Source organism: Filicampus tigris, chromosome 6 (assembly GCF_054856515.1).
Source record: "Filicampus tigris isolate MCC_2025a chromosome 6, RoL_Ftig_1.0, whole genome shotgun sequence".
NCBI classification, from domain to species: domain Eukaryota; kingdom Metazoa; phylum Chordata; class Actinopteri; order Syngnathiformes; family Syngnathidae; genus Filicampus; species Filicampus tigris.
In genome coordinates, this window is record NC_141222.1 from 17,989,375 (window position 1) to 18,014,417 (window position 25,043).

Below are 25,043 nucleotides of genomic sequence, written 5' to 3' on the forward strand. Positions count from 1 at the left end.
GGTGAGGAAAGGCAAGACTGATGAGGGCGCCCTCCAAGCGGCCCCCTGCCCCGGCCGCCCGGTCCCAATGCCACTGCCACGCGGCCGGGGGACTCTGGGGGTACCGATAGTGGTGCCTCTGAGGAGCGCCAGTCCCGCCGAGATCAGCGAGATGACTTGTGGGGACACACTGCTCCCTGCCTGTTTCCATGGCAACCTGGATGTCAGGTAAGATAGTACACAATGACACATTTTCCATAGGATGAAAATAATAACTAAAAAACATTGCTTTGTTTGTTTGAGAAAAAATATTTTTCATTTGAAGGAACTGGTTTAGGAGAAAAACATAGCTATTTTAATTTCATTTTCCTTCATTTATTTCATTCATTTATAAAAGAAAAAATAATGTAAATACAGATCTTGAATGAAATTGAGCAGAAAGAAGACAAGTCTTATTTTATCTGCCGTTTTTCGCCCCTTAATCAAATTACAAAAAACTTAATTTAAAAACAATCTATAATGTATAAAACAACAAAGTAATTTTATATACACTTTGGTAGTTTGTTTTTTGCAATACAAAAAAAACTACAAAAATCAACTATTTTTGGTTTTGGATAACATATATTTTACTGGTCAACATCAAGTTTAAATCAGAGATGGCTTTGTAAATGCATATTCATACACAGATTTTTTTTTTTTTATTACTTTTTTCTAGCACATTAGGTTTTTGAGTTATTTCCATTTCTTGTTTTTGAGTTTGACCTCTAAAATCTTGTGCTCTACAGATTTTACCATGCGTTGTAACTTATAGCTATGACGTTTCCGGGAAGAAAAACAAAATCCACCTATTGCTGTCCGAACCTAACCCTTAATCAAGTAATATGACTAAATATGTTTTTATATTATTATTATAGTATTGTTATAATGCCCTATTGGAAAAAAATGAGGTCCGATTTGGAATCACCTCAAAAAATCATCTAGAAAAGTATACTTGTATCTCTGAATAAAACAAATGGTAACAATTGGGTGACCAGTATAATTGTACAGTAGCCATCCCATTGCAGAGATCAAAAAGTGACTTTTGACTCTTGCTTTGGATAAAATGCAGATGCAGAGACAAAACTAATCCGAATTCAAGTGGCCCAGGCAAGGCTCCAGTCATGGTAACTAAGTTACAGCACCTTTACAAACTTGTACTGTTTAACATTGACTGTGCGTGGAGGGGGGTGGGGTGAAAGGTGAGTGTTTGACAGCAATCAGGAATCTAAAGCCTGAGCCCCATGGCCTTGAGCCTGAGGCATGCACACAAGCCTATTATAAGCATCTGAAACTGAGACCGTGTCAGTGCCTTTCACACAGAACTGCAACATGGGAAAAAGACGGCTTTGACGGGCTGTGTCAAAGGGGCTATTGAGTTACTTGCGCTACCTCACAATCGGGAAAACACGCTGGAAGACTTTATTCCCCCCCCGTGCCATGTCCATACATTTTATGCACTAAAGTGATGCAAAATAATGCCTTCTTTGAAAAACACACAGTGTGGAAGGGGCTTCAGATAAATAAAAGACCCTTTTGCATGTTAAAACATGGAGACGGCACCACATAATGCGGGTGAAGACAACGTGTGAATTTCCCACATTCTAAGGTAGCGACAATAGCTGTGTATAAGGGTATTGGAAATTTCTGCAACCGGGGTGTGAAATTTGAAACTTGGGAACCGGGTCAGCCCGCGAACAACGAAAATAGTATAATTGATGCCTATTGAAATGCATTCGGGGGGGATTGTAACCCCAAATATTCTACAGAAGCTTGACCAAAATCAAGCCCCCCCCCCCCCTTTAAAAAATAAAAATAAAAAATAAAACTTTAAAAAATGTTTTAAAAGGTATTGAAAAAAATACTTCAAATAAGTGAATTTGGGGGCTCCCCCAAACCTTGAGTATTCAGGTATCCACTGCAGGAGATGAAAGAAGTTTTTTTTTTTTTTTTTTAATTTTTGAAAATTACTCGAGAGCCACCCCATGGTCTTTCAGTGGCCCATCACTGTTCTATGTTATATTCGAGAGGCTCTGCATAAAATGCACCTGACACTAAACTAACGTCAATTAGGAAGCAGGATCTCTCTTAAAGAGGCTACTGAGAACTTTCCGCTTTGCGATGACATCACCCAGCCTCAATAATGAAGATTACCTTTGAACCCAGCTTCCTCAAGCATTTAAACCATCAAATCTCTAGAGACTGATTGAACATTGGGCCAAGCGCAGTGCTGACAACAAGCACGTTCCCTAATAGTCTGACCGCTGACCTTAGCGACATCGTGTGTATCGAGTTGTACAGAATATCCGTTACAGTTTATAGCAGGTTTTCCTAGACTTGGATTTGGGATCCAAAGTAGGTCATGGGTGAGGGTTATGGCTTAGGCAAGGAAAGACATCTTTATTTATATAGTACATTTCATAAACAAGGTAGCTCACTTTGCGTCACATAATTAAAAGTACAACATTTAAAAGCATTTACACAAAAAGAGTTAACAACATTTAACAGCAAAGTAAAAAAAACAACAATAAAGAGTTATGGTTAGATTATTTAAGGATGATGGTTAGGAGTTGGGTTATGATGCATATATGCTGGCTTTATGGTTAAAGTTAGTTTAGAGTTGTGTTAATGTTGGGCTTGGTCTAAGGTTTTTATGACATGTATTTTTTTTAATCCGTTGATGTGAGGCAGCAGATGACCTATATTTATACATTTAAAAAACAACCTGCAGGACATAAACCTCTTCAGAATCGGCCTGGGTCCAAATGTCTTCCTTCCAGGCACAAATATAACAGTCGATCTGCAACGTACAATATGGAGCACAGCGATAAAACTTTGTACGAGTGATGACACTGAAACTCTCAGGCGAGACATCCAAATCTAGCTATCAGTACGGCTCCGAACCCTTAAACTCATAGTGTCACTTTAAATCACATTTTAATAGTGTGTCAGCACCAGATTTATCGACTTCACAGGATAACCTCAATTACCACTGATTATTTGAGAACAATTCTCCCTCAATAACTGTAGGTTTGTCTGAGCCCTGACTTCTTTTGTACACTTGGTACACAAGACCTCCTCGTATGCTGCACAAGCAGTTTGTAAAGAGTCAAAATAGCGTCACGTGGAAGGCACAGCAGTAAATCTTCGGGGTGCACCTTGACATCCCCCTTGTCAGATCGTATTCGGAGACCAATATACAATATGGCCGGGGGACTCCAGTAAAATGCGTCAGCATTCTGTGCTCTTATTTACCAACACGGCAGACCAAAACTGAGGATCGCGTATGTACAGTCATCAAGCTCTTCCCAATACTTGTCGTCATACCATAATCTCATATGTCTTTATTTGAACTACATGCTACATTGACTCAAATCTGTAGCAAATATATGCTAATTTTCCACAAGTTGATTCCGTAGCATTCATATCTGCCATCACGCATTCATGACAGTTCACTCTTACTTTCCTTAGGCATGTGTTAGATTAGACCAGCCTGTGTGTGCTTTATTGCGGTTATCATGATGCCTTGGACTCCAGGAATGAGCCTTACTCAGAGCAGGACTTGCTGGACACAATGCTCCATAAATTGAGTGTATAAATTTAGTGCATTGTGGCAGACAATCCTTAAACTGACTGCCTTAACGCATGGCGACCTCCGTTTTTGTATCAAATAAATGCCTCGGCGGTCTCACCTCCTCCTGAAATATGACACCACCCTCACTGGCAGCACATGAGCCAACATAGCAGCGTCATGTGAACTTAACATGCTCCCCGTCGCATGCAGGGCGATGCATGCTGGCGTTTGTGTGCAGTTGCAATCGTCCACGGGATAGCCGTTATGCAATTGACGCATTCTCAGAAGTGCCTTCGGAGCTGGGTGGGAGTGAGGAACGTCGCAATGAGGTGCGAGGGTGAGTGGCGATGGCGTCTCTGGCAGGTTGTCAGGGCAAGACTCATCCGTCTTCCATCTGACTGCACTAAAGATGTAGAAAATCTACTCTGTCCAAACGGACCTAACGTGCACCTTTTTCGGTGAACCTAATGTAGCACCAAAGACAATTTAGTCTTCAACAAACCTGACCTAACATTCTCTGAACCTAACATACAGTAAATGTTTCTGTACCCTTGAAGACAATTTAGACGAACCTAGATGAACCAAGCGTGATCTAGAAAATGTACCAAATTTAATCTTTATTGGACCTAATATACCGTACATGCTTTTGTCACACTGATAACTATTTAGATCGCCCTATGAACCTAATGTGTGTTATGCAAAACATTACATACGTAGCATCAACTTATGTGTTTTTATTACACATCAGACATTTTGGAGTTGTCATCGACTTCAACGTAATGTGTTTTCTTAAACAATTTCGCCTTAACCTCATGTATGTGTTTTTGTAATGGAAGACACATTAGACTCTTCAACAAACCTAACATGTTTTGGTAACGAGACGTCAATGACAATGTTTTGAGAAACATTAAAGATGATTTACAGTCTTCAATGTATCAACCATCATAAACTAAATAAATATTAGTCACCAATAAACCTAACATTTATTCTAGGGCCTGACATACATGGATTTTTTTGGAGACCGATGCCGATTTCATTATTTGGCAGAATAAAATTTCCATAACCGATTGAGCTAATTATTGATTTATTTAATTTTTTAAAATAAAAGGCAGAACATTTGTCTGTTCACAATACTTTTTTTCTTTAGTATTTGTTCAACGTTACAACAGAGAGAAAAATTGTCAAAAATCGTACGTCTTTTTTTTCCCTGATTTCATTTTTGGGGGTGTGGCGTGGTGTTTCAATGTCACTGTTGTGTTATGTTTTTATGAGTAAATGTGTAGTAAAAAAAAAATACAGTAAAAATTGTGCGGGGGAAATCGGCCGTTTTTAAAAGAGCCAATATCGGCCAATCCCCAATTTACATTTATTTATCTATTTATTTATTGGTACTTTTTTACGTTTTTGTAAACATCCAGGAAAATGTAATCTTCAACTAACTGAACCTGTTTTTGTTAATATTGAAGATAGTTAAAGCTCTTTGACAAGCATAACATACAGTACATATTTTCGTAAACAATGTCGTTGAACTTTAATGTCCGTGCTTCTGTAACTATTGAAGACAATTTAGCCATCAGTTAACCTAACAAACGCATGTCCAAGTTCAGTCAATCTTAGCATATCGTCGACCACACAGCATAATTGCCGAAGTAACTTTTCAATATCTTTGGAAGAAAAAAAATACCAACGTGTGTTCTAAAAAAACATTTTTTCTTGTTTTCCAAACATATTGAAGAATTACTTGGCAAATATGGCAATTACGCTATGTGTTTTGTAAACAACAAAGAATTTAGCATCTTTAATGAAGCTTAAGTACAAAACAAGAGCAACTCTTGATGGCCTGGCTGGTTCTGTGTAATTTTCCGTTCAGCTCGAAATGACCAGTGTGTTTCTTTGCAGCCCCACAAAGCATGTTGTTATCCCTACAGTAAGGTAGTGGGTAAGCTGGATTTCCGCTGTTTTGCAACCCACGACAGCAGTGAGAGCTAATATTTAATACGCTTGCCAGACTGTGAAAACACCAGTGCGGAACACGGGAGTGGCAGAACAATTTTAAAAAAAATCTCAAGCATAAAGGAATGGGCCATGTCTTTTACACTTTGTGTTGTTCTTGAAGACTTTTGAAGTTCGCTGAACTTTGGCCCATTTTGCTCGCTGCCCAACTAGAAACCTAAATCCTTTGTTTTGAACGTCATACAGTATGTGCTGCCCGCCTGCCCCTTACAGGAAGACACATGGTGGCCAGTCACGTACCAAAAACACGTCAGGGTAACACTCAAATTAAAACCCTTGCAAAAAAAAAAAAAAATACAAATCTTTCCCTCAGACTTGGTGTGACGCCATAAGGCTGATGTTTATTTGAACATTGATTTTCTGTTTCCTGCTCCTAATTAAACCCCTTAAATGACAGCAGCGCCATTGACATCAGTACTGGCCGTTATTTCAGTGTATAAAACAAGGGCAGGTTGGTTCTCAGTAGGAAGTAAAATATTAAAATTAAAAAATTGAAAAACGGTTAGGGTTATTAATGACTTGACAAATATGTTGTGCATCTTTAAAATGTAACATTTTTAAATGTAATTATAAAAATAATATTTTAAAAATTAAAACAAACCCCCCAAAAAGTTTGACGCTTTAAACATTTTTTTTTTATATTATTACACTACCAATACTGTAAAATTCTATAAAATATGCAATATCTTGCTTTTCCTGTGTTCCATGTAAAACTCTTCTTTTGCGGCTCTTATGTGATCATTTTGTGGCAATCTCTGCACAGAAGAATCACATTTTTCTAAAGGGATTTTTTATCAACTTTTTACTGTTATCAGTTAAGGTTTGCACTGGTTTGTTTTCAGTGTTATTTTGCCCCTTGTGACTTTTAAGGAAGAAAACACAGCATTCAAGTCAGCTTTTGGAGAAACAATGCGAGCGATTATGACATTTCCTCCTGCCAGTGATGGTGTATGAAAATATTAAGCAACGACCTCAACGTTCCCTGCCAGTGCCGTGCCGCTCAAGCACTTGCATAATTCACCCATGCGTTGCTCGGCTGGCTTAAATCCAGTCAGCACAAGCAGCCTCTGGAGTCTCACTGTAATCAACCCAGACAGCTTCCAGTCGCCAAAAGCTAACAGATTGTATTTGTCTTGATTTTTTAGCACCCAGGAAGATGAGAGGCCAATATCGCCGTTCTACATGAGGTAGGCCCTGTCGGAAAGCTCCTTAACAGTGTCATGTTTCATCATCATCATCATCATCATCATCATCATCATCATCATCGAAAGCATGCACAAACAAAATGTTACCACCACAGCACAAATTTCACAAGTACAACAACAAACGGCAACATGCTGACCTCAAGCAGATTTGTTTATGTCAAGATGACCCCTTCAGTTTAATGTGTTAGCATCCCTCATATTGATTTTAAGGTCACTTTTCTAACGTAGGCTTTGTGTTCAGACCTGACAAATTATCGCATCTCATCAGTGACTTGAATTCTTATTGACTGCCTGTAATTATCTTCGCTATTTCACTTGCACTCATGACTCCCCTGGTCATCAAATACTTGTTTATTTTACGAGACATGCTGTATATTAAGTCGTTGTGTTGGTTGGATTTTCTTTTGGATGTTTTTTTGTTGTTGTTAATGGATTTTTTTTTTCACGTTTGAGTCATGATGGAATGGTTCCTCTGGCCTTAGATTGCAAATTGGTCCGTCCGTCTAATCCCAACATGAACAAGAGCATAGCCTACTAACATACAAACGTCGTTAACTCCATCCATGGTTAATTCGCACAACATCCCTAAATAAGACTACCTGCACTTTTTTCCACACATACTTCCACAGTCAGAGTTATTTTGTTATTCTTCCAATGAGTGGTTGAGCAGAACCTGGCTAATATGCCACTGTGGTGTAACAGAGGATTAGCAAAGGAGCGGATGGCGCGGGTTACACAGTACCAGCCTGATCAAACAACTACTTTACACTCTCATTCAACTTGCATTTTAGCTCTAACTAAAGGCCCAAGCAGCAGTTGTTTGCAGTGCATGATACATTAGCTAAAACTTACATGCACAAGTGTTAGGGCGTTTAATCTCGTCCACTTTCCAGCAATTAGAGTCAAAGGTTAAGTCAACACTGGTAAGCCATTAACCTGTTTATTTTGCTTTAACATGGCGTCGTAAATGGCAGCTCTATTCTTAGTGGGTGGGAATTTTGATGTCTATCATTTTTTAAGGGGTCAGTATTCATATGATTGCATATATTGGCCATACATAGTTAGAATTTGTCCCTTTCACATGGAGTGCTGTCACTCGCCTCATCAGGACTGTGTCAAGATGTGCTGTTTATTGTAAACATTGATGTTTGTGGAATATTTTTCACAGGTCACCCGACATGTTATGAGACGGCACTTCTGTGTGTGTTCATTGCCCTTACATTCCTAGAAACATTTTTAATGTTTTTGCTTCCCCTGTAATAGTAAAACAGTGGAACCTATGTCAACCAACCTGAAAGTCATCCAATTTGACCTTTAACCAACGTTGTTTGGGTTGTTGTTTGTTTCCTTGGTTGGTTGGATGGTACGATGCAAAGTTGAATTGTTTTTAACTTGGTTTATTAGCTGGTTTGATAGCAGGTTGTTGGAATATTTGTTGGTTGGTTGTTCAGTTGGTGTCTTGGTTGGTTGCATGGTTTAATGGTACATATAGTGTGTTTTGCTTTCTTTGCTTTTCTTTGTGATGCTTACCTTGACTTACAGTGTGCCAGAGGCTGAGTCAGTACAACATGGGCAATAACAAGAATCGTTTATCACACTAATTAAAAAATATATAAAAAATACACAAAGTCATGATAGTCATTCTAGTATTGACAGTAATGGATGTATAAGGAGCCACTGTGGGGGAGGTTGAACATTTCTCGGTTTGTATTGCATTAACTCAGCTTCATTCACTCTTTCTTTATCTTCTTCCAGTCCTCACTGCTCACCTGTAGTTCGCTCACCCGATGCCATCAAGTAAGTCATGTCTTCAATGAGCACATTCATCACTTCATACTTTCCTTCGGGGAATATTTATTGTATGTTGTTCCCCTCTGAACAGATTCCTGGACAGGACCATCCGTTCGACAGTAAAGTATCACCTCTTCGATGGCCATCAGGCATCGGACGTTGGCGAGCTGACCCCGCGGCAACTCGTTCTAACGGCGAGGCAGCGACGACGTCACCGCAGAGAGCAGCAGGACGACGACGCCGGACAGCTAGACAGAAGCGGGTGCGGCGACAAGAATTTGATGCACGGACACTGGTTTTCTTCAAATGAATAGATAGAGATTATGAATAGATATTTGGTACTTTGAAGCATAATGGCATCTGTCTTTTTTTTCTGAGAGCCAATAAGAGATCATTTTGAAACTCTAATTATGGCGCTGCATCAGAGCCAAAATGCTGGGATTTTTTTTTTTAACTTAAGAAAAAGAAAGACTAACAGTTCAGTTATATTGAAATTTTGCAACTTTTATTTACTCTAGAAAATGTTAGGGAGCTATATATTGTTGAAATATACATTTAACTTTTAAAACAAAGGTGTTTATTGTCAAAGATAAAAAATAAACACTTTTTAATAAGTTACAATTCTAAAAATCTGTTTAACAAACATAAAGGCGTATAAACAATTCAGTGTTGACGTTTCTACTATTGAATATTTTCCCTTTTACTGCAAATAAATATCGGCTCCAAATATCCGTTATCAGTCTGCTTGGTTGCTAATAATTGGTATCGGCCCTCAAAAATAACATATAGAAGGATCTCTAGTACAGATAGTTGGGCTCATATAGCTTGACTCGTTGACTTATTCAGGCGACTAGATACACGTTGAACATGTGACGTAACGTCAGCAAGTGCCCAAAGTTAGGTTTTCAAGAAATTGTCCTGTCAAACTAACGCAAACTAATGTGATGCATTGTCAGCAAGCGCCCCTCAGTTAGATTAACCCTCACCAGTGGCACATAGTCCAGCGCATTCTCATCGTGTCCATCGGGACCAGTCAAGTCACCGCTGTAATACGCTAAATCATTGTTGACGGACACCAGGTGGAGATATGGCTGAAAGGGAGTAGACACCGCAGGCATTAGTCAAGCAATGGCTGCACCAAATGTCAATACGACGTGTGGACAGTAAACAGAATTATCCCGGAATGCTAAACAACACAAAGTCTATAAAAATGTGTGCTTTAACTCCACTTTGATCTTCATGAAGACGAAGTAGACCTCTTTCATTCTCCTCACAGAACGGACACCAACAAGGAGAACATCCCAACATTAGGAGTCGGGAGCTGCTGTCAGAGAAGCCTGAGGGAGGACATAGACAGCGTTTATGTAGACTCACACGGTGGGCAGAGTGCTCAGGTGGTGCGAGGACCAAAACCCAGGAAGTGGAAACACAACCCGACGTTGGCACAGCTCAACCAGGACACCCACACAGTACGTTTTCTTTACTTACTGGTCACTGTACTCTCTTTGGTTACGCAACCAAATAAAGACAGGAAGTTCTGTTTGTATTTTATAAGTAGTCAAAACCATCCCCACTCATATGAAAAAAATTGACTGAAAATATTTTACAAGGGGTCTTTGGTTTATGACGGAGTTACGATCCTACTGAAATATGCTAACACAGTAGAAAAGTCATAATTACAGCAAATATTTGTATGAAAAACACTTAGTCGTAAATACAAATGAATCAAAAAGTATTATTTATTCTTTTGGATGCTTACGAGCAGCATAGCTTGCAGTGTTTTGAGTATTCCAGGCCAATGTTCCCTCTAATCATCCATGTATCTGAGCATTCACACCAAATTCCTGAGCATTCCTTGGTGAGCAACATCAGACATGCACACGGCGGCCAAACCACTATCACAAATGTCCAAAACCTGAGCTCAGAACGTGTTACATGATGTAGATATGTTACAGACAAATGAAAAACCCCAACCTATGTAAATAGAACATATCATTAGATAGAGATGTTTGACATGAATAAAATCAGCCCTTGTTTACTTTTATTTTAGCACACACATCATTTTAAGCATAATTAAGTCCCAACGCGTGAAAGAGCCTTATTTAAGGTGCTCGTAAACTACGCCCATATTTGGACTTCCTGAATGGAGCCGTCGGCACGTCGCCTGCGCCCTGCAGCGTCTCGTTAGTGGTGAGTGTATATGCGTCAATGTATGCCTCCAACTATTGAACGAACGACTGAATTTGCACCCTCGGTCGCACTACTGAAACGGTAGGGGAAGTGGGAACAGTGTGGTGTCCTGTTTGTAGATCAAACTGGGGTGGAAATGAAGGAATGAGTGTAGAAATGTAATGTGTGTGTGTGTGTGGTGCACACCAGCGTCATCGTGAGCGCTGAGAGGGTGAGAGAAGTGCGCAATTGCGCACGCACGCATGCACCTTAGAGGGAACATAGTTCCAGGCGTTATCAGAGAATGCCTATAGACACCTCAGGCATTTGACACAATGTTGGCAAGCACCACTCTGTTGAATAACCCTCAAAAATCTCACTCGACCCAGTGGGAAGTAAAATTAGGCCTTTTGTTACAGCCCTAGCTGTTATGAAATGCGCTATATAAATACAATTGAATTGTGTTGTAATGTTAGCAACATTCGTATTTCCCGCACAGGCCCAAGAAGATTTGGCCTGATAATTCTGTATGCAAATCTACTGCTTCATGTACTTTACATATTGGGGGTGTTCAGTACACATCATCATTAATAATATCACACTTCCTACTTATCTATATATTTGGGAGCCCTGACTAAGAATAGCTAATATGAGTTGGCGGTTGGTGCACAAAATTAAAGTTATCATTTTGAACATACTGATATGTAATTTTAATTACCGCTTATTATTTAGCTTTCCTTCAATATGTGTTTTGGTTGAGGCATATGTATACCGGGACTTGACTCCATGCCGATAATTTATGGACAGCTTGTACAAAATGCCTCCTAATCATTCATTGTTAAGTATGATCCTGTACATTCATCTCTATAATTTGATTAAGCATTTATTATTTTTGTGTCTATTTGTACATTTTCTTATTCAAGCATTCCAGTACACGTGGCTTATACATGGGCAGTGATGTCATGGTGATTTGAAGTACAGGTCCAGAAACGAGAATCATAACGAGAATTTGGTTTTCCCTTCAAAGGAGTCTGCTGGTATGTCGGCAACATTTGAGATAAGCAGGCCCAGCCGCATGGAGCCCTATAAGAAAAGGTGAGCGCCTCAAATTTTTTCTTTTAAAATGTGATGTCATCACAATATCCTGTAAAAGCTTGTTTTGGGTTGACGAGGATGTGGCTGCCACCTGCAGATCTCAGCGGTGTCGTGTTGATACAGTACACTGAGCCACTGGACACAATCCGACATAAACATATTTTTTTTTCCATTACATTTTCCAGGAATGACACTTCAAGAAAAGATGACCTTCCTTCTCCCTCACAGGTACGATCGCGCTCTTGACGATTAAAAAAATAATAATAATAATAAATAAATAATAGTTGAAGATGTCAGTCAGAGTAATGACTGCAACGGAGCCACCTGTGCCTTTTAAACAGAACCCAGCCAAGGTGAACATTGTCGCTTTCACACAGCGATGATGTGACATGTCATTGACCACAGCTCTCTACACAATAAGGCGGGAGAAGTCACTGTGGTCCCTCGATTGCACGTCAGTGTCATTAATACGGAACAGTGACAGTGGGGAAAAATGCAAAGGGGCCATTTCTCACAGAGATCCTGTAAAATGTATGCATCAAAAGCATAGCCTAAAAACAAAAATAATAATAATAATGCTCTCATCGCCTGTTGAGATAAACGAATGCCGTGTTAAAACTTTACACCCCTGTTCCGGCATTGTGATATAACCTTGCACACAGGTGATGTCTCTGAAATTGTTGGCATTTACGGGCAGTCTAAATGTATTTTTAGCCTCTTTCACACACAGATCCAGCAAAATGAACACATCAGAGCCCAGTGAAGCGAGATATTGCCACAACATGATCGGCCTTTCTGGTATTCCCCTACACACAGGTGGTATCCTGCCTCTGTTACGCCACTGACACTACCTCTGAAGATGGAAAATTGCTGGGTTGTATAAATGCATCTCCCCATGTCGGGAGCAAACAGCGACATGAAATAAAAAGCGGTAAAATGTCGGCTGCAAATGAGGTCCCCTAAAATGAACGCATGACAGCCTTTTTACGAAGACAAATGATGGAAAAATGCCACCTTTCACAGGCTATGTAGAAGTGTGTTGTGACCTCATGTTCACAGCTTTTAAAAGTACGTTACTCACTTCATCGCTGGGGTCACCCCTGTTATGCGTGGAATCACAAGACTGCTACTTAGTCTTTGGCCTGTGGTTCGCCTTTCATCTTTATTCTCTTTATGTTTTTTGACTGGCTTTCAAATGTTTTATAGTGCTCAAACATTTGGAAAGAGCAGCTTTTAGCAAAAAAATGTCCTCCGGCTAACACACTCACAAGTCTCTTATTCACTGAGGAGGTTTCGATTACTCGAGTAATTGCTCCTGCCTGACTTAGCTTTGAGCCAGTTAAAACCTCTAATATGATTGAGATGTTTCATCACATAATCTGCACTTTTTTCATAATTGCATTTTTTTTCAAGAACAAAAAGCGTATTATCACAGAAATAACGTCCTGTTTTGGGGGAAATAAAAGGCCTATTTTGAGAATGTAGTCTTATTATCATCATACTCTGACATACTTTATCTTGAAAAAATAGGAATTTGTTTTCATACCATGGCAACTTTTTTCGCCAAATATTATGAATTTGTAACATTTTTTCTCGAAAATATGCAAGTTTTTAATTCCTGTTGCATTCAGGAATACACAGTTTTGTTTAATTGTCGTAATAGTCCAAGAAAGCATTTCCTCTCTGTAAGCGGTTCCTGCACCCAAAAAGTGTGTGAATCCCATCATCTTATGTGACATATAAAGTACTCAGCACAATAGGGTGGGAAAAGGGTTGTGGTGCGGAATACGATACAAAGCAGACCACTGCCAGCTTTTACTGTGTGAAAAGTGGCTTAAAGCGGAAATCAACCCAAACATATTTTTTTCAAGAATATGTTCCCAGCAGGCCCACTGGTTGAAACACGGCATTCTGATTAATATTGCTTTTGTGGAATATGGGTAAAGCAACAAAATCCCCCCGTTTTTTAGCCATCTCAGAGGGCGGCCATTTTGTAATTTCTGTCGACTGAAAATGACATCAAAACTACCCTGGGCTCAGGGTACGACCAATCACAGCTCGCCTGTTTTCTAAAGCTGAGCCGTGATTGGTCGTTACCTGAGCCCTGGGTAGTTGTGATGTCATTTTCAGTCGACAGAAGTGACAAAATGGCCCCCCCCAGAGATGGCTGAAAGCGAGTGGATTAAGTCTTATTCCACAAACGCGGGTTTGCATAGAACATATCCTTGGAAAAAATATGTTTGGGTTGATTTCCTCTTTAAGTTCCTGTTTAAGTTTAGTTTCTTCTTAACAAAGATCCCACTTATTTGGCTAAATCTCATGCTCATAAGGACAAGTTGTATCGAAAATAGATGGATGGACAATTGATGTACACAAGAGGATGGAGTAGGGTCTGTTCCACCTTTTCGGCATTCTTTTACAGCAGCAGTGCCCAAAGTTTGACCCGGGAGCCATTTGCGGTCTGCTGCAGGTTTTTTTATTGGCCCCCGCATACTGTATTCAAAAAGACCAACCCTAAGGATAAATAATGGATGTAAATAATGGATGTAAATAATGGATGTTTGATGGTTTGTGAATGCTACGAGCAGTGCAGCATTCGAGTTCCCCCGTCAAACTAAATTGTTTTTGTAGGCAGGTTTATGGGCGATTACGACCGACGACATAATTGTTATGTGATGCGGGGGGTTTGCACGAGGCCAACAGACGACCTTATCAAGTCTCTGCAGCTGTTTGGTGTTGTGTTACAGTGCCACACAGAATCGGACAACAATTGCGAGCGTCTGAGTGGCCTTCTCATCAAAGAAACACTCCCACAATGCTTTGCACCTGCTCGTTCATCATTCAAGTCAAAGTTGACAGGAAACTATTAGCTATTATGTAGCAACAAACTACAATAAACATCTATTTATGGAGAGGCTGACAGTTGTTGATAATAATTCCATTTATAAACCACTTTCGTCATTCATCGTTATTTGAATTTATGGACGACATTGGTAGAATATTAGCTTTTGGTAGTTTGATTACAATCTAAAGTTAGCATCATATCTGAAGTCATAGCCCCAGCTTTTTGTTCATTTATAATTTTCCACTTGTCTTGTAATTCCAATCTTTTCCCTTTTTCCAAATCCGAATCAATTCAGACTACTTTTTTTTTTCTTTTTTTTTTTTTTTCATAATGTGACTTTTTTTTACTTTTTGTTGTTGGCTTTGAACCGGCACAACTCTTGAGACCAATACAGCCACAGTGGCGTATGGCAGTCTAGATAGACATTTCCTATTTAAATTCAATTCATAGAATTTTCAGTATGTCCAAAATTTATGTCGTTTTTATTAAATTTTAAATTAGCATCTCTTTCAATTTAAGTCACAGCGACTCTTAGATTTCACAATGAAAATGGGATTTTTCTTTTCTTTTCTTCTTTTTTTAAATTTTTTTTTTTTTACAAAAAATATGTTCAGTCATTTTTTAAACTAACAAAAACACAAATAAACATATGAATTAATTAAGAAAAATATTAAATAAGGGTTGAAGTGAACCACACTGTATCCCACCCAGAATCCCCCTTTTCGTTTTGTTTTTAATAGGTGTCCGTATTTTTCACTTTATTCAAAAATCTAAAACACAAAGACAAATTAGTTTAGCCATAGGTTTTTCTAGCCAAATAATAAGAAATAATTTGGAGACGAGATCCAGAACTGTTTTGGCCATTTTTTTAATTTTTTTTTTAGAATTTTTAAAAGCTAGCTCTTTTGCTCTCATTTTTTGTTTCCTACCAATTTCCTGTTCAATCAATCGATGCAAAAGATAATTAGCCCGTAATTTATACAGATCCATCTCTAATTAGAATATCGTGGAAAACTTAATTTCAGTAGTTCAATTCCAAACGTGAAACTCATTTATGAACAACATCTTTTTTCAGCGGAGTACCTAAAATATACAAATGCAAAGTGATTTAAAAACCATATGGACATTCTATGTATTAAGTGTAACTTTCACTAACACAAATGAATATATTTTTTTAACCATATTCAAATGTATTGAAGTGCACCTGTGATTATTTGCCATTTAATTGTTCAGACATGATAAACTTCAGCAGCAAAACATGGCTTTGCTTTTGGGTCAACATCCAATTCCCACACAACAACAATTTCATTAGCTCTTACTAATGAAGGGAATGGCGCCTCACTCCCTTGATTGGGTGCAATTAAAACCCACACGGCCCCCATGAGCCTGCAAAGCGTCATCTTGGTGCTTTGAGTTATTGTTACGTAAAAAGCTGAGTGACTAACATCAATATGAACAGCAGTTTGCTTCTTCTTCAGGACTGAAAGCTTGTCTCGTTGCTTTCTATTAAAGGTGGCTCATCAGATGAACATGATTGACTTTGTTGAATAATCATTATGGGATTATAGCGAGGTGCAAAATACGGGATTCTCCAAGGAGTATCAGATGGGATTAACGTGAGCGCAGATGTTGTAGCCACACACAAACACATTTGCCCCTAAAGCACCATTACGTCATTGGGAGAAGCCCAGCTGGTACAACAGCAGGGTAAGCCGGACAGTGCTATACACAAACCTCGTTTACACTCTTGTAGAAACTAGCATTTTTCCAACTTTTTCCAGTGTCATTCTTCTGTATAAATATACTAGTATTGAAGAAGTACTAGTACTAGTACTGTGTAGGTAGCAGCTTCAGAAAACAGGTGAGCCGCGATTGGTCGTTATCTGAACCCTGAGCAATTTCTATGTCATCTTCAGTCGACAGAAGTGACAAAATGGCCGACCCCTCAGATGGCTAAAAAGGGGTGGATTTTGCTGCTTAACTCATATTCCACAAACGCAATATTAATCAGAATGCCATATTTCAACTAGTGGGCCTGCATAGAACATATTCTGGAAAAATATATGTTTGGGTTGACTTCCATTTTAAAAATCAATCTACTTGAATTATTGTGCTCTAATATGATTGTGTCAGTGGCATTACAAAAAGACATTAACAATACAATCGTTTATCGTGATAGTTTCTGGGAAAGTATATTGTCCTAAAAAATATGTGAATCTGCCTAGTCACAGACTAATTTTGACTGATGTTATGCATACAGCAACAGGAAAAACATTTATTTTGATGTAAAATAGGAGCCTTGACTTGTAATGGTTCGGAAACCCTGCCCGAAAACTTGGCCTGTACAGTTTGTTTTTTACGATGGTGGGGAATTAAAATCTGCATCCCAGAACAGCTTGCGTGAGGTTCCAATGTATGACAACTAGTAACGGGATCCAAGTGCGACCCTTCCAGTAAGTAGCCTGTGGCATTTAGGGAAGCTCCTGTCGCGCTGTGTCCTCATCTTCCCTAAAAATAGCCAGTCCCACACCCAGAGACAGAGGAAATGGGACGCTATCAGTTTAGCGTAAAGTGGACACGCTCTAAATGCACGTCCAGTTCATAACATGCAGTGCTTTCCCGATTACACTCCCCTCCAAAAGTATTGGAACAGCAAGGCCAAGTCCTTTATTGTTGCTGTCGTCACCAGACTTTTGGAGTCTTGTGAAGCTTTCCAAGTTTTCTTTTAGTCTCCTATACTCATCCAAGCAGGCGTTGTAAAACATACCTCACTGAGTGGCGAATGCTTGTGAACGCTACGCATGAATGGATCGACATACTGTATATTGGAACCATGGATGGTCACGTAGTCTCTAGCATTGGCGAATAAAAAAAGAACTTCGGCAGCACGCCTTAAAACAATTAGATGATTACAACTGTTTTGCAAACACTTGCTTAGAGTTAGTGAAGCAATGGATTCAAGAACTGTTTATGTCAAATAAAACTGTTTGCGAACATGTTTGCAACCTTTTAAGAATCATGACGAAAATGCAAATTCGCTATATTCGCAAACATTCGTTGCTCAGTCAGATATCACCTTTGGCGTCGCTAAATATCGCTAATGACAGAGGAGACTCCCTGATTTTCAACAACTTTCATCAGACAAGTGGACAAATACAAAATTTGCTTCTTTCGCAAGTGCGCTCAGTGAAATACAGGCTTAAAGCGGAAGTCAACCCAAGCATATTTTTTTAATTTATTTTTTTTATGTTCCCAGCAGGCCCACTAGTTGAAACACAGCATTCTGATTAATTTTGCGTTTCTGGAATATAAGTTAAGTAGCAAAATGCACTTGTTTTTAGCCATCTCTGGGGGCGGCCATTTTGTCTTCTGTCGACTGAAAATGACATCACAACTGCTTACAACAACCAATCGCAGCTGACCTGTTCTCTGAATCTGAGCCGTGATTGGTCGTTGTGAGCAGTTGTGATGTCATTTTCAGTCGACAGAAGACAAAATGGCCGCCCCCAGAGATGGCAAAAAAGGAGTGCATTTTGCTGCTTAATTTATATTCCACAAACGCAAAATTAATTAGAATGCTGTGTTTCAACTAGTGGGCCTGCTGGGAAAATATTCTTGAAAAAAATGTGTTTGGGTTGACTTCCGCTTTAAGAGTTTTATTTTAGTCTTTACATGCAGTTGTTAAGATGTCGCTGTCGTCAACGGCTGTTTTTTCCTTGGTCTATAGATTCAACTTCGATGTTACAAAGTAACCGATGGTTTACTATTTTCTGCAGGCCATCCCGAATAGTTTTACTGACTTTGGCTAATGTTTGTGCAGTGTCACTGGCTGATATCTCATCGTCTCACAGCTTCAGAATTGCTTGTTTTTCACTCGTACTTTTATGTTTTCATGTTGGTTACCCTTGAACCATTTAACAGTTGCGATTTATCTGCTCCCAAGTGGGACGTTTGGAATACAGTAAAAGAATTAGCCGCACTGTTCCAATACATTTTGGAGTGGAGTGTAAATTACGTGGCTTAATAAGACGTGGGAGGTAAGATGGAGGACCTTTAGTGTAAATGTTTCTTATCTGAGATGTATGTTTGTCTTGGAAAAAAAACAGCCCGTCAGCCTACGTGTGCTGGCTCACAAGCTGTCTCCTTTTTTTTCTTTTTTTTTCCCCACTTCCCTTCAGCAGCCCTCCTCCCCGCCTGCTGCCGTTGCGAGACAAACAAGTCCTGGGTGTGGAAGAACACTCCCACTCTCTCCCACCCCAGCCACAAACAGATGGGCGTATGTTTTGCCTGGCCCCCTGGCGGCCAATGGCGAGCCGCGTCTCCGCCCCCCTTTTCCGCAGCTAGCTTTAAGACACTGTGTGTGCGTACATTTGGAATCAAAGCTCAACCGAGCGCCTCTGTCTCTTCGTCTCTCTCTAATGGTTGTGCAGACGCTAAGGATGAAGATCCAGGAGTCGCCCGTCGTGGCCTGCGGCGGCGGGGAGGTGTACGACCCGGAGCGGGACAAGGCGAGCTGCGACGACGTGCCCAGCCTGGACAACAACTGGGGAGGTAAGCGCGCATTGGTCGCTTTTCGTGCCATAAGCATCGCGTGCTGCTTTGCTTGCAAAAAAAAAACAACAACAACAACCCTTGCAGGATTTAAATGGCAATGATCTTCAGGAGCATGTGCAGTAACGCAGTGTAATTTTGCTGTTTACATATCGCTTATGCACGTTGCGCTCTAGTTTTGTGTTCTAGCCAAGTCACATGATCAGCATGCTGACTGGAAAACAAGCGCTCGCATTGTAATAATTACTTTGTTTATTTTGAACACCCACGAATATTGCTGTCGTCGTGCTTCCTAGGCTGGTGTGGCTTGTTTGTGGATTGGAATATTGAGCAACAGTTTGATGACGCCACGTGTTTAAAAGCCTTCTTTTGCAGGCGCGCCATATGTTTGGCAAAACTGTCAAGTTGAATTAAATAGCACCTTGGGGAGGGGTTAGGGGTGTGTTTGCGCGGCTATGCGCGCGTGTGTGTGTGTGTGGGGGGGGGGGGGCGTTAAATCCGTGTTGTTGGGGCAATAAGCTAGAAGGCTGTCTGGGGGGCTCTCTAGTGGCCATCTGAGAGAGGACGTGCACTACTGCACGATGGATCTGTCTATGAGCAACACATGTTTGTTGTGAATGCTGAAGCTCATTTTCACCGTTACTTACATATTTCTCCACTGAGTCACACCAATCCAACTTTGAATTATTCACCTCGTTCAGGACATCCCGGGAACTCTTTTCTACATTCACACGTCCTACTTTTCCCACAATTACACGTTTTCCATAAAATAATTTGCATTCAAACTAATGGGGATTTATTAAACTTGAAAATATTCAGATCGGTCTAGGACATCTTGGGAACCATTCCCATTTTTTTTTTTTAAATAAAATAAAATTCCCAATTTAAGAGGTATTTTACATATTTACCCCTTTTCCACATTTCTAGACTGACATACTGTGACAATGAAATTGCTAAATTCAAGGTGCACATACACCGCATTTCACATTTCTTTACGGATTAAAACCATTTCAACAATTTAATTAATTCAACAGCATTTCAGTTCAGCTTCAGTTTTTTCAGCATTCACATGCGGTTGTTACAGGAATTTTATTCTCTAGCCGTAGTTATTATACTCTATTAAGCACTTGTGGCTTTCATGACTGTTGTAGTTTTAGAATTGGGGAGGGGGCAGGGGTCAAATGTGGGCCATAGGTTACCCACTTGTGCTAGTGCTACAGTGAATTGTTGACCACTACCAGGTCTGCATGAATGTATTGTCTGAGGACATGGCGTGAGTTGATCCATTAGTGTTGTGTTTCTCAAAGTGTGGTCAGCGAGCAACCCAGAATTCTCCGTTTGGAATTTTTGGACATTTTAGATGGATTTTCAAGTTCCCCTGTATGCTCTTGAAGTATTAGGCAGGTCTGTTTTGGGGAATATTTGTGTAGTACTCTAAGTCAGTACACGCCATAGTAACTACCTAGTAAACTTAGTAAATACTAACCTACTGTAACGCAGTAGTTCAGTCATAATTATATTCATTTGTATGAAAAACACATTGTGAATATAAAACAATCAAATGAAAAACTGCATGCCAATCTTAACATGGTATGATCATGTATTTTGTAAAGTTTGAGAAACACCGGGCATGTGAATAAATGTTCCTTTTTTTTTTTTTCTTTTTTTTTTAATTAATAGAAAATTTCAGTCACCTTTCTAACATGACACGGAACTACTAGAATGCAATTTCACTATCTTTTGACAAACTTGTTGCAGGCAAGACTGGTGACTCAAACTTGTCAACACGAACACTGTTGCAACAAACTCATCGACTTTTAGGCCTTTCCCTGTGACTTTACAATGCCATGCGGAGAATTCACATTGTTGATTATAACTCCTTGTTTCCATCCTGCCACGCAGTCCATTTTGTAGCATTTTCTCCTCTAAAAATAACTATGTATTATTTTTTTGACACCCTACAAGGTTAAGTGGTTGGCTACCAAAAGGGTGGAGCTAGTAGACACAATGCTCATTGTTGCTTGGTCGATAGATAATTGTTACCTTGCTGTGAAATGTTCTTGTAGCAATGTCAAGACCAAAGAATGTCCCCCGTTGTCTGGTGAATTCATTCGTGCTAACTCAGCAGTGCTGCGATAAGCAATGCGGGCCGTACGCACGCTGCATACATACTGTATAAAGTAACGAAACCGCATGGCAGCGGGAGACGCTTTTGTCCCCGTCGACTTTGTGCCAGCAGCGTCTGTCATGGCGACCCGGCAGTCCCGTGCTGCATCTTTGTACGTGTGCCAGCAGAGATTTGCCATTCCAAGCCTCTCTTGGCTGCAGATGCGCCAACGAGAAGGTGCGACTTGCTCTCATGTTTTTGTCGCCTTCCATCCGAGTGACACTCAAAGTATCTGTGTTGCTAAATATGGCTAAGATTTTGGAAATGGGAGCTAGGTGGTGAGTGCATTTTTTTCCTGCCAATTTTGCTGCCGCTAGGGTGACTGAAGAGTTGGCGGTTCAAATTCTGACTGAGACTGTCTACTTTTGAAGTGTCCTTGGGCAAGACACTGAACCGTCCATTTACCATTTTACATATTGTGCAGAGCAAGCTTGTTGTGTGAGAATCCCCTGTTGGTATAAAACCTTTTATTTTTTTTTTATATATATATTTTTTTTTAAATAGGACTGCTTATATTGTGCCCTAAATGCAGCTTTCTTTTTGGTACAAGTTGGAGGCTCTTTTTCCAAGTCATCCGAAAAGTAAATATGATGTCCAGAAGCATTATTTCAGTCAAAAAAACAGGCTGATGGCTAGCAGTTTATCAGTGGCGATGCTGAGAACTTCAGGTGAATGCGGGGGCCTTTTGTCAAATTTAATAATGGGATGACACAGTGATGCATATGTCGGTTGTTTTGTTGCAAACGTCAGTGATTGTTTGATTTTGACTATTTTTATCTTTTTAAAAATTGTATTATTCCTCTTATATCATTTGGCCAAAAGATTCATTTGACATTTTTTTTGGGTCTGTGTTTGGATTTGGTTTTGCACATGCTTGTTGTTGTCCAGCGACTATTTGTGTCTATATACAGTACACTGCAGTACAGTACATATGCTTGTTTATGTGAACATGTCCGAACCTGTCTGAAAGAGAAGTCATCACAACGACCTTTTTGGTCAGCATGGCAACATGCTCAAGCGTTCCGGAACATTTTGTCAACCTTTAGCTAAATGGCAAGCTGGCATGTTATGTGTTTCATTAGTGCCCTTCATCTGGACACCGTTGATTTAAAAGGATTCTTCGAGCGATGCTAACAAGGACATTTATATGCGACAGCTTTTCTGCTGCATGATGAAGGGCACGTACTCGGAGCCTGCAGTAAGATCAAGCCTCTTCTTCCCTGGGGTGAATTTGAGCAAACTCACCACGGCTAAGGAAAATATGTAGCTGCACTTTTAGCCAATTCCTGTTTTGCCTGCCGTGCACTGACACCTTCAATGTTTTTACTCATGCATGGCTTGTTTTTTTCTCTTCTTCCACTGAGGCCATTCCTCAACATGAGCATGGGCGGGAAACCCACGGCCATACACAGCGTCTATGGCCCTTTAGCCCACTTTCCAATCTTGAACCGGATCTGGGGCAGTTTTTTTTTTTTTTTTTTCCTAGCTCTCCACATTTCCTACTAAAAAGAGTTTTGGGGGAGTCATATTGGGTTCCCTACAATACATATCTTTTCACCTGGATACACTTGATGATGAATTTTTAGCCATGTTGAGGCCCCGCGTGTATGTACAAAGCCTTCGAGTCAACTCATCTCTTCGAAACAACCCGTCTTTCTGCAATATGGCTGTATTTTTCATTTTTATTTTTTTGAGGAATACTTTTTGAAAACCCGCGATGCACTGAGGCCACCAAACTCGAACCGCAAAGTGGCGAGGGATTGCTGTACCACATCTGTTGTGAGCTCACTTGAGTGGGAAAAAAAAAAAGCTGCTGATACAGTGTAGCAGTGTCCTCTCTGACGAGCTGCCGCTCTCTCTCTCTCTCTCTCTCTCTCTCTCTCTCTCTCTCTCTCTCTCGCTCTCTCGCTCTCTCGCTCTCGCTCTCTCTCTCTCTCTCCAGTGCACATGTACACATATTTAATGTCCCGCCATATGGGGCGAGGTACTAGAGAACAAAGTGTACCTCTCAGCGGGGGTGGCGCCCTGACATTATCCCGCCGGGAAAGTGCCAAGCATTATTAATAGAGCGAGTATTGTCAGTAGACATAATTACGGCCCGGGTGGAGACGAGTGGATAAACACAGAATAGAGAGACAGAGCGTCCCAGTGGAAGCTTTCCCACTGGAGGTCCAAATAGGCCGGGGGTGGTTGTGCTGCTGTCCGGTGGCTTTGCCAGCGACGGAAGATTTAGAACGCTGCTATGGTAACACTTTGTCCTCTTTTGTCTTTGAACACGAGCAGCAAGGAAAAACAAGCGCAGAGGCTTCGCTTTTCGTCTCGTGAGCATGTTCCAACCGGGCAAAAATGTCATCATTCGTCCAGCACAAGAGTCCAATAAATACGTCTCTTCCTTTAGTAGCTAACACTTTCAAGTTATGCACAAGTTTGAGTTCAAACCAAACCAGACTTATAATGTACAATACATATGTAAACATGAACAAAAACAAGCAGTATCATTTTTAGTTGGTACCGCAGCAGTCCTATAATGATATATTTTTCATTTTCTGAGTGACCATGTTAGTTGGAAAGCATTTTGCTCTTTCTTTTTTTTTTGGTGGGGTTAGGTTATGTGACCAAAAAAGTTGATTTTCACAGCCAAAATCAAAGATTAATGAAAACATGGTAATGATGACGTATTGAAATATCGTCAAATTTAATAGCCTTTTTATATCAAGACATCCAGTCCATTTTAATCAGTCTTTGTTGGTAAGCATGTTTGGCATTGTCGGGGTGTAACTATTTTCAGGAAATATACTGGAATATTATCAAAGGTGATCATTCGATATAAAATATTATACATCCCGGTAGATTGTTTATTTCTTATATTTTCATATTTGGTGACTTAAGTGGATGTTCTAAATGATTAATATGCCATCCAGCCATTTTTTAATAGTGATTGTCTTTATTAGGGTATTGAAATATTATCAATATTGTTATTATTTTTATTATCATTTAAGAACTGAGTATTATTGATAAAATAATAAATAATCCTGTTTTAAGGTAGTATCACTGCACTTCAGTATCTGTGGTTTGCTTAAACTTTGGAGTGTAAATCAGGATATACTGTAATAAAATTAATTAATTTAAGTCTACATAAAATATTATTTATACATGCATGAATGACTTATTTCTAATAAGTCCTTACTCATCAATTTAATTGCACTGCACTCATTATCGGGAGCCAAATTCGGTAACCACCATTTAGAGTTGTGTTCACAATGGAAATGATAATAAATAAGACATGCAATAATAATTATAATGTTTTAATGATTCTGAATACATTTATTTTAGTGAATTCCCTTTAAATTTGACATGACATTGAACACGCATGTACGTTTGTGTCAAACAGAACCTGTGCCAGCTTACTCGGCGCTACAGCGGGAGAACGCAGACCGCGAGGAGGCCCGTCTGTCGCCGCACGCCGGCGGCCGCCTTATCCGCCAGCTGCTGGAGGAAGGCAGCGACCCCATGCCGTCGCCGCGGTTCTACGCCTACGGCCAGTGCCAGCAGTATTTGGACGACACGGAAGTGCCGCCTTCACCGCCCAACGCCCACTCCTTCGTCAGGTAGGCGCCA

At 40.0% G+C, this 25,043-nt stretch overlaps 1 protein-coding gene across 3 annotated transcripts in view; it reads left to right on the forward strand.

The window, feature by feature from the left end:
• The window catches only part of fam13a (family with sequence similarity 13 member A), a 48,454-nt gene that overhangs the window by 13,757 nt on the left and 9,654 nt on the right, over positions 1-25,043 (forward strand). For all 3 annotated transcript variants that reach the window (XM_086033540.1, XM_086033541.1, XM_086033542.1), the window contains exons 7-15: positions 2-207; positions 6,748-6,789; positions 8,563-8,604; positions 8,690-8,860; positions 9,875-10,067; positions 11,795-11,862; positions 12,048-12,090; positions 19,138-19,258; positions 24,817-25,033. In XM_086033540.1, the coding sequence (XP_085889666.1) occupies positions 2-207; positions 6,748-6,789; positions 8,563-8,604; positions 8,690-8,860; positions 9,875-10,067; positions 11,795-11,862; positions 12,048-12,090; positions 19,138-19,258; positions 24,817-25,033 (1,103 nt within the window). The remainder of the gene's footprint in view (position 1; positions 208-6,747; positions 6,790-8,562; positions 8,605-8,689; positions 8,861-9,874; positions 10,068-11,794; positions 11,863-12,047; positions 12,091-19,137; positions 19,259-24,816; positions 25,034-25,043) is intronic.